This window comes from Camellia sinensis, chromosome 5, assembly GCF_055761805.1.
Source record: "Camellia sinensis isolate YWXY chromosome 5, ASM5576180v1, whole genome shotgun sequence".
NCBI classification, from domain to species: domain Eukaryota; kingdom Viridiplantae; phylum Streptophyta; class Magnoliopsida; order Ericales; family Theaceae; genus Camellia; species Camellia sinensis.
In genome coordinates, this window is record NC_138965.1 from 38,983,067 (window position 1) to 38,992,755 (window position 9,689).

General features: G+C 32.8%; 2 protein-coding genes across 4 annotated transcripts; both read left to right on the top strand.

Annotated features, from left to right (window-relative positions):
* Window positions 1-2,030: 2,030 nt before the first annotated feature.
* LOC145790572 (disease resistance protein RPV1-like) lies at window positions 2,031-8,139 on the top strand. 3 transcript variants are annotated; one of them, XM_082868660.1, is made up of 4 exons: window positions 2,031-2,741; window positions 3,848-4,949; window positions 5,738-6,175; window positions 6,260-8,139. In XM_082868660.1, exons 1-2 carry the CDS (start codon window positions 2,215-2,217, stop codon window positions 4,149-4,151), a joined length of 831 nt encoding a protein of 276 aa, XP_082724786.1. In that variant the 5' UTR covers window positions 2,031-2,214; the 3' UTR covers window positions 4,152-4,949; window positions 5,738-6,175; window positions 6,260-8,139. The 3 variants fall into 3 exon arrangements, with proteins under 3 accessions (XP_082724786.1, XP_082724787.1, XP_082724785.1); XM_082868659.1 differs by having other exon boundaries at window positions 2,040-2,741; window positions 3,179-4,949; XM_082868661.1 differs by lacking the exon at window positions 3,848-4,949 and having other exon boundaries at window positions 2,032-2,741; window positions 6,260-7,232.
* On the top strand, window positions 6,266-8,139 carry LOC145790570 (uncharacterized). Its single transcript, XM_082868657.1, has 2 exons — window positions 6,266-7,216; window positions 7,309-8,139. Exons 1-2 carry the CDS (start codon window positions 6,266-6,268, stop codon window positions 7,879-7,881), a joined length of 1,524 nt encoding a protein of 507 aa, XP_082724783.1. The 3' UTR covers window positions 7,882-8,139.
* Window positions 8,140-9,689: the final 1,550 nt, after the last annotated feature.

The following is a 9,689-nucleotide window of genomic DNA, read 5'->3' on the forward strand; positions in this document are numbered from 1 at the left end:
TGATGGTGGTGATTGTGGCGGCGGTGGCGGCAGTGGCGGTGGTGGCATGGTAGTAGATCGGTGATAGTGATAGTAGTAGTGGTGGTGGTTGTGTTGGTGATAGTGGTAGTAGTGGCGGCGGTGGCGGTGGCAGTGGCATGGTGGTGGTGGTGATAGTAGTAGCGGTAGCGATGGTGGTGGTGGTAAATTTATAATAGTGTATATCAATACTTATATTTAGTATTTATAAATTCAGTTACAATTAAGTAAGTTTCAGATGATTTTAAAAAAAAATTAAGTTTTAGCCAATATTTTAAGAGACACTTAAGTGATATCAATTGTGATTGTCAAATGGATTTAATTAATTATTACTTAATACATTAATACATTAAGTTTTAAATACTGAATCATGTTATCAAACACCCAATCTTCTTTTCCCTATTTTTTTGTTGGCCTTACTATGCCGTGGACTGTGGTGTATCCAAATGAATAAGTCTATCCCATATTAATGATTTTACTAAAAATTTTACCAAAAATACAAATTATTAAATGTGATTGATTGTGAAAATAACAATAATATTTTTACGTCTAATGATATGTGGACATAGATGCTTTTAATAGAATTGTTAGTAAAATTTTAAATAGATATAGCATTGCTCGTATCCAAATATCCCATATGAGTAAATGAATTCCAATAAAAACAATTTATGTTGGGAAAATTTATTTTAAAGGTCTCACTTTCTCACCAGCTTCATCCATCCATGCCTGTCTCACTATACCCCCATCCCAATAAAAACAATTTACATTTGGAAAATTTATTTTAAAGATCTCACTTTCTCACCAGCTTCATCCATCCATGCATGTCTCACTGTACCCCCCTTTGCACTGTCTCTAATCCACGATCCCATTCACATTTGGTGCAAAAGAATGCAAAAATCACACATATATATTTTTTTTTTTATTTGTTTTTAATAAACTTTTTTTATATATATTTTAGTAATTGTAAAAAAAATTCAAGTATCTAGATTAAGTACATTTTAAAAGTAAAAAAAAAAATTAAAATGTGAAAAAAGTTACTAAAAAATTGAATTTCAAATTTGAAAAATCAAACAAGAGAGAATCCAAATTTTCAAACCTACCTCATACGCTAATGCTTATGCGTGAACAATGATGCATTTTTATTAAGGCATACCACACTTAGCTCTGTTTGGTAAGAGATTTTTTGGTTTAAAAAAATTAAAAAATCACAAAAAAAATTCAAATTTCAAATTCAACTCTATTAGTAAAATGTCAAATCATACAGATTAATCAAGCAAATTTTTTTTCACAACTGTCTATTTAATTAAAAAAATAATTCCAAATATATTTTTTTATCTCATAAAAAAAAAATCACTAAAAACCTAAGTTGGAAGCCGCCTCTTAGAAGAACGATTGACGCCAACCATTTGTATAAATCAGTGGCTACCTAATTGGCATAGTTAACAATAGAAAACAAAGTTTCAATAAACAATAACTATTCACAAATATATAAAAAAAAAATTACAACAAATTAACTGCTAATTAAATAGTAATTAAAAAGTCAACACAGTCACCAAACCCAACTACCTAGCCCAAACTTTTAAGAATAAATAAACAATTATAAACAACCTCACAATGAGACAAAAATAAACACCACAAAGAATTCAAATCCTTCTCTAGTGTATATTATTTGTTTTGCCACCATTTCATATCATTAAGAAATGAAAAAACATTATTTAGTTTCATGAATAATTATTTATGAACAGGAATCAATTATGAATATCACTTAAATAGTTATTCCAAACGATCACAGAAAATGGATGACATATAGCAATATTTGTCTTTAAATAATAGAGCAATGATTGAATTGGTTTAGGGCATTTTGGTTTAAATTAAACAAGTGAAGGTGGGTTAGATTGGTTCATGATTTTCCAAAGGATAAGAATTTTTAAATAATTATAAGGATAACAAAAGGTCCCACAAAAAATAATTTGGGGAAGACTTGGTAGAACATAAAGTCAGGAATTCTTATCAAGACACATACAAGCTTCCAGGAAAGACCATGTAAATTAAGATAGCATTTCTCTCATCGTTTTCTTACTTGGTACTTCATTTACATATAGTGGCATCTATAAATATCCATGGTGCCTAAACAGATATATAATTCATATCTTGGCTCTTCTGTCCTTAATTGGTCTTTCTTTGAGCTTTAATCCAATGGCAATTGTCAGACCTCAAGAAATCTCCTCCTCCAATTCTCATTGTAGTTATGATGTGTTCTTGAGCTTCAGAGGTGAAGCTACTCGCAAGACGTTCACTGACCACCTCTGCACAGCTTTAGTGCACGCAGGATTTCGTACTTTCAGAGATGACGATGGAATTGAAAGAGGGGAGAATATTAAGTTAGAATTGAACAAAGCAATTCAAGAGTCGAAGATTTCAATAGTTGTCTTCTCGGAGGACTATGCATCTTCAAGTTGGTGTCTTGATGAACTTGTCATGATCCTCGAACGCAGAAGGACTGTTGGACATGTAGTTCTACCTGTTTTCTATCATGTGGATCCATCTCATGTGAGGAAGCAAAAGAAAAGTTTCAAAGAAGCATTTACGAGGCATGAAGAGAGATTTCGTGCAGAAGTGAGTGAAAGAAAAGTTGAATGGATTGGCAAAGTGGAAGAATGGAAGGCAGCACTTAGAGAAGCTGCAGATTTGGCAGGGATGAACTTACAAAATCAAACTGACGGGTAATTTTCTCCCAAGTCCTTTTCTTAGCTAAGCATTACTTGTATCACCATTTTTTGGATTTCGTAGATTAAAGTATTTCATACTAGGGCCTTTTGAATGAAGAATTATGTGTTCAAATTTTGGAATGAATTGTTTTGTTAATTATGACAGATTTACATAGTTTAGTTTTTGTAAGATAACCTTCAAACACAAAAGCATCCTACAAGTCAGTTTCCCAAACAAACAACTTGAATTTATTAACTCATGATTTTTTTAAGATGCTCCTTCTTTTCAAGTTATATGAAAAGATCACACGTAGCTATTCATTTCTTTTCGTAGACATTTTATTGAAACAATTGTGCTACGTAGCTCGAAAGAGAGATTTCCTGAATCCCCCAAATTCAAAACGACGTTGTTTCGTCATTTTGATTTTTTTTTTTTTTTCAATAACTGGAAGAAGAAAAATCAGAAAAGAAGAAGAACAAAGAAGAAGAAGAAGAGAGAGATAGAGAGATCATCAACCACCCATCATCATCATCATCAACCACCCAACACATCATCATCATCATCATCACATCATCACAGATCAGAGGCAGAGATCAGAGATCAAAGGCCAGGTTGCGACGATCGGAGGCAGAGGCAGAGGCGGAGGCGGCGGCGGCGGCGATCGACTCTCTCTCTCTCTCTCCATTCCCTCTTCCCCTCTCTTCTCTTTCTATCTTTCTCTTCCTCTTCCTCTTCTTCACTCTTCTATCTGTTTCAGACATAAGGGGGGGAAAAAAAACTGCCCAAAATGACGTCGTTTTGGGCAGTCGGGGGATTCGCGGAAGAGAGATTTGAGCTACGAATGATTATTCTTATTGAAATTTGGCCCATTATTTAAAAGTTTCAACAACTTGGCTTACTAATCAAAAATTGAAAAACAGAACAGTTTATATTAGATAAAAGAGTATTGTTTCAAAACCATGATAGTGAAAACCCTTTCTTTTCATCTAAGACTCTTCCAATTGTTTCAACAAAGACAGTAACATGGTCTTTTGGTTCAGTATTGCATGAGAATTAGCAATTAATTTCAATTGATGGCATTCTTATTGTTCTTTATTTTCCATCTTAATCTGATAATTAGACTTGAGTCAAAGTTTATCCACAAAATTGTGAAAGTGGTTGGAGACAAACTAAGTCGCACAACCTTGGGTATTGCCCCCCACCTGATTGGAATATATTCTCGAGCCAAAAACATTGGGCTTTGGTTACAAGATGAGTCTAGTGATGTTGGTATAGTCGCAATTTGTGGGATGGGTGGAATAGGGAAGACAACTATCGCCAAAGTACTATATAATTCGAACTTCTCAAGATTCGAAGGTAGCAGTTTTCTTGCAAATGTAAGAGAAATTTTAAAACAGCAAGATGGTTTACTTCGATTACAATGACAACTTCTTTCAGATATGTTAAAGGGAAGAAAGGAAAAATTGTACAGTGTTAATGAAGGAGTTGTAAAGATTAAAAATGCATTATGTTGCAAAAAAGTTCTTGTAGTCCTTGATGATGTGGATACAGTAGATCAATTGGATGCAATACTTGGAATGAGAGACTGGCTTTCTCAAGGTAGTAAAATCATCATAACCACTAGGCGTGAGCGATTGCTCAAGGCTCATGAAGTTTGTCGGGTGCACAAGGTTGAAAAATTGGACAATGATGAATCCTTAGAGCTCTTTAGTTGGCATGCCTTTGGGAAAAATTGTCCCATTGATGGTTTCATAGAGGACTCAAAAAGGGTGGTACATTACTGTGGAGGGCTTCCATTAGCTATAAAAATTTTGGGTTCTTCTCTGTCTGGAAAAAGTTTAAATATCTGGAAAAGTCATTTAGAAAAATTGAAAGCATTTCCTGATCATGAAATCCTTGGAAAACTCAAAATAAGCTATGACTCTTTACAAGATGACCACGATAAAAATTTATTCCTCCATGTTGCTTGTTTCTTTGTTGGGATGGATGAAGATTGGGTAGTCACAATTCTGGATGGATGTGATTTTTACACAATGGTTGGGATTCAAAATCTCATTGATAGATGCCTGTTAACAATTGATGAACGCAAAAAGTTGGTGATGCATCAATTGGTTCAAGAAATGGGAAGAGAAATTGATTGGCAAGAATCACCTAAGGAGCCGGGAGAACGTAGTAGACTTTGGAATCACAAGGATTCCTTGAATGTTTTGAGAGAAAATACTGTAAGTATTAACCTCGTTGCTTTTCATGTTTATTTCTATTTATTTATGTAGTTATTCTATTTATATAGGAAAAATGATCTACAAAAAACTTTGTATAATATAATAAAAGAAAATGGGTAAATTACACCATCGGTTCCTCTAGTTTGATCAAAGTTTTATTTGATTCTCGTAGTTTCAATTTGAACAATTTAGTCACTACAATTTTTTTATTTTTTATTTTTTGCATTGTGGACTCTCCAACATGTCTTGTTAAGATTTTGAATGGAAAAAAATTATATACAAAACTAGAGGGACCAAATTGAAATTCAAAACAAATTACAATGACCACCAGTGTAATATATTCATTACAACGATAATCCCTATAGTTTGTTTGAATTCCAATTTGGTATATTACACCAGTGGTCATTGTAGTTTGCTTTGAATTTTAATTTGGTCCCTCTAGTTTTACGTATGATCTTTTTTTGTTTCAAATTCTAACAGTAAGTAACAATGGACTATGTTGCAACAAATTTGAAAGTGTAGGGACCAAATGGTTCAAATTGAAACTACAGAGACTAAAGTAACACTTTGCTTAAACCATAAGGACTAATAGTGTAATTCAACAATATATATATATATATATCATCTATGATAATATGACAATTGGATTTTTGAAATTATCAGTTTCATTTCTGTTGTTTTTATTTGAAAAAGGCCACATCATTTTGTATGATTGATCTTTGCAGAAATTATATTTTTATAGCATTACTCTTATTGATAAAAATTGCCCTCCTCTTGTTCATTGCCAGGGGACAAGAAAAATCGAAGGCCTCACACTTGATATGAATTTGTTCAAGAAAGACAAACATGACAGGACAATTTTTGGTGTTAATAGAAAACGTCATTATGATGAATTCCTCGACATGCCATTTTTAACAAATACAAGCAACTCATTTAAAAGACATTGTTTTGGCATGTTCTCCTCGAAGAACGAAGGCACTGCTCTAGGAAATTCAAATCAACTAACTTTGGAAGTTGATGCATTTTCAAGGATGCATAAACTAAAACTTTTGCAGCTCAATTATGTGCAAATAAGTGGAAGCTTGAAAATTTTTCCTAAAGGATTACGATGGTTATGTTGGCATGGATTCCCTTTCAAATTTATACCCTGTGATTTTCCTTTGGAGAGCCTGATTGTTCTTGACATGAGTTATAGTAGCTTGCAAAAAATTTGGGAATGAGACAAGGTATGTTACAAATGTATATATATTTTTTTAATTTCGTATGAAAACTGAAGAAATATTAATAGTAGCTTTTTTCTTGTTTAACAGCTTCTCATGTCACTAAAAATCCTTGATCTTAGTCATTCCCATTGCCTTAAAACTCCCGACTTCTCGAAAGTCCCCAATCTGGAGAAGTTGATATTTAAAAATTGTGCAAGGCTAGTTGAGGTTCACGAATCCATTGGACACCTTGAGAGACTTGTTTTGTTCAATTTAAAAGATTGCAAAAATTTGAGGAAGCTCCCGAGAAGCATTTGTATGCTAAAGTCTTTGGAAACACTTGACATCTCAGGTTGCTCAAATCTTGAGGAACTGCCAACAGGAATGGAGACTATTGAGTCATTAACAGTTCTCCATGCAAATAGAATTTCCATAAGTCAATTACTCTCTACCAGTAAAGAGGTCAAATCATGGCATTCATTCATCTATCCCTCTCTGTTGAAGCCAAGAAAAAGCATGGAAATTTCATGGGCTCTTTTACCACAGTCCTTGGTACACTTAAGTCTTGAGAACTGTAATTTATCAGATGATGATTTTCCTAGGGATTTTAGCAACCTATCCTCGTTGCAGATTTTAAATCTGAGTGGTAATCCAATTCGTAGCGTCCCAAATTGCATCAGAGGTCATTTTGGACTCCAAAAGCTTTATTTAATTGGGTGCGAAAAGCTCTGGTCAGTTGAAGTGCAGTACAAATTAAAAGAATTATATATCCCAGATTGTATATTGTTGGAGAAAGTAACCTTTCAATCACTTCCATTAACCCTAGAATGTAAGAACATATGTGGCAATCAATTTGTCGATTGCAGGTTAGGAAGAACATTTCTATCCCTGGACTCAGAGCAAAATCTAGTTGAGATTGAGGGAGATTTCAAGATTGAACCTCTAGGAAATATTGACATGGACATAATTAACAATTTGGGCTTGTCCAACTTAGGATCCATGGGATGCTCAAATGTTATGCTTTCATGCTTTGGGTCACAGAAAGCAAGGAAGTTTCCCCTGCAGGTCTCTCTCTCTCTCTCTCTCTCTCTCTCTCTCTCTCTCTCTCTCTCAGTATATACATAATCTTTAAATTAATTATGCTTTATGTCGCACAGGGATGTCATGAAACACACATATTCTGTGCTTATTGTTTGGGAAGCAAGGTTCCAGACTTGTTTAATCTTAAAAATGAAGGATATTCAATATCATTTAATGTGCCATCACATCTTAATTTCAGAATCCGATGCTTGAGTGTATGTTCTATTTATGCACTTTCTGATAATCAAAAAGAACATGACTATAATTGGGACGCACATACTATTATCAGTAATACGACCAAGAGTTTGATTTGGAGTCATTCCCCATATGTCATTGGCATTCCAGAAGCTGATGAGGATATGATGATGTTAAGTTATTGGAAGTTTGAAAATCAGTTGGAAAGTGGCGATGAACTGAATATTTCAGTGGTTGGAGATGGAGATTTTCAAGTGAAGGAGGTCGGAGTCCATCTTGTGTACAAGGAGCAAGAAGAGAAGAGTAGCCAATCAACTAGTGAAGAAGCATCCCAACAATTCTCTCTGTATGGAAATGTAGTTCCCGAAAATGCATCTGCAGTAAGTCCGGCGAGCAAAAAAGTCTACCTACTAGGCACTTGTCGGATGGATTGTAGAATTTGTAATGGTCTATAATTTCAGCCTTCATGCACTGCTACCTCGGGAATTGGTTGTTAAGGATTTCGATTAAGTGATACGAATCAGTTGTATATTGCTAGTACCTCTGCTTTGTGATTTTCTGTTATTTAGGAAGAAGTTATTTCAGTGAGAGAGAATATGTTGCTGCTTTTCTTTGATTTTGATGATGCTGTGTACTACTGTTTAGGTGAAGTTACTGGGATTATATTTTACTTTGGAATTGCTCAGAGTTATATTTTAATTTGGAATTACTCATATGCTTTGCTAACGTAAATCTTGCTTAGTGCCTGACAAAATCAAATTCAAATAGTCTATTTTAAAATAGGAGCACTATTTGGATCCATGGGCTTCGTCATAGATTTTATTTTAATAATTCAAACTATTCATTTTATCAGGCACTCACTTCGTCTGTTTCTTTCACATAGAAAAAATAATAATAATAATTAGATCAATCTAATAATTATAACCTATTCAATTTATCGCATTTTTCACCAAAAAGATAAATAGTTTATTTGTAAAAACGCAGTTGTTGTCCAAATTTTTGGTGTCACCTAATAAATGGAATATATTACAATCATCGGATAGACTTAATTTTTTGTATAAATGAAATACACGAAATATTTAACAAGATAAACAATTTGAATTATCAAAACAGAACTTATGATAAGTTCCACGAGTCTAAACAGTGTCCTCCAAAGAATCCTCCTCCAAAATAATTGGAGAGGGTGAATAATAAATGAATACTAATCACCCACTTAATAACTAATGACAAATAAAGTCAAGCACACAAAAAATTTGCACATTCCAAATTCGTGTGTTATCATTTTAAATCAAAATATTCAACAAAATGGATTTTTAATTTTAAAACGACACTGCCACCTCATTTTAATTAATTATTCCATATTTAAATTATGGAATCAAAGGTGTTTTGCCAATTAATATTTAGCCCCGGTTTGGTTTTCATGTTGGGCTAAAAAATCACAAAAGGACAAAAAAGAAAAGTTAAAAAAGTCAAAAACCAAAAGACTAAAAAAGCCAACAAAAAATTTGTCATTCCAAAGTCAAAAAGCCAAAAAAGCCAAACAAGAAAACCAAATAAAAAAAAAAAAAAAGTCTCAAGCTAAAAAAGTCAAAAAAACCAAAAAGCCAACTAAAAAAATCATTGCCAAACAACCCTCAAGGTTGAAAATTCTATTATGTTAGGGTCCATAAGACTCACCATGAATTCTACTTTGATAATCTAAACAATTCATTTTGTAAAGTTATCTGTGTATATCATGGTCCGAGAAAATTAGATCGATACAATAATTATAATTTTATTTTTATTTTATCATGTTTGTCTCCTAATGTCATTTATTTTTTTTTAAGACAAATGCTTTGGTTTAGTTTTTTAAATGAATTTTGAATTTCAAGTTGTATTTTAGAAAATAAGTTTTTGAAATGAGTTTTGAAAAGAAAAAGTTTGATTGGTTATAAATTTTGAAAAGAGTTTTGAAACTAGTTTTTGAGTTGTATATTTCGAAAACTAGTTTGGTTATAAGTTTTGAAAAAAAAAAAATTTGAAATTAATTTTTCATTTAATTTGTTTTTTGAATTTTTACATTTTTGTAAAAAAATATTTATTTATGGAGCATTACATACAAGTCCTATTTTGTGAACTTATAATCCATTAAGTCCTAGATAAAATTATTTGCTCCTTCAAGTCCCATTAATTTTTAATAAATTTTATAATTAAATATCCAAACAAGCAGTGAGCTCCATAAACATATCCTTCCTAGAAAGAGAAGACAGAGTCCAGAGAGAGA

Bases quoted from the DNA above. Each gene is read 5' to 3' on its own strand.
- LOC145790572 (XM_082868659.1), top strand. From the start codon at position 4,167: ATGTTAAAGGGAAGAAAGGAAAAATTGTACAGTGTTAATGAAGGAGTT. The intron at 4,950-5,737 runs GTAAGTATTAAC...GTTCATTGCCAG, and splicing joins ATGTTTTGAGAGAAAATACT to GGGACAAGAAAAATCGAAGG.
- LOC145790570 (XM_082868657.1), top strand. From the start codon at position 6,266: ATGTCACTAAAAATCCTTGATCTTAGTCATTCCCATTGCCTTAAAACT. The intron at 7,217-7,308 runs GTCTCTCTCTCT...TATGTCGCACAG, and splicing joins CAAGGAAGTTTCCCCTGCAG to GGATGTCATGAAACACACAT.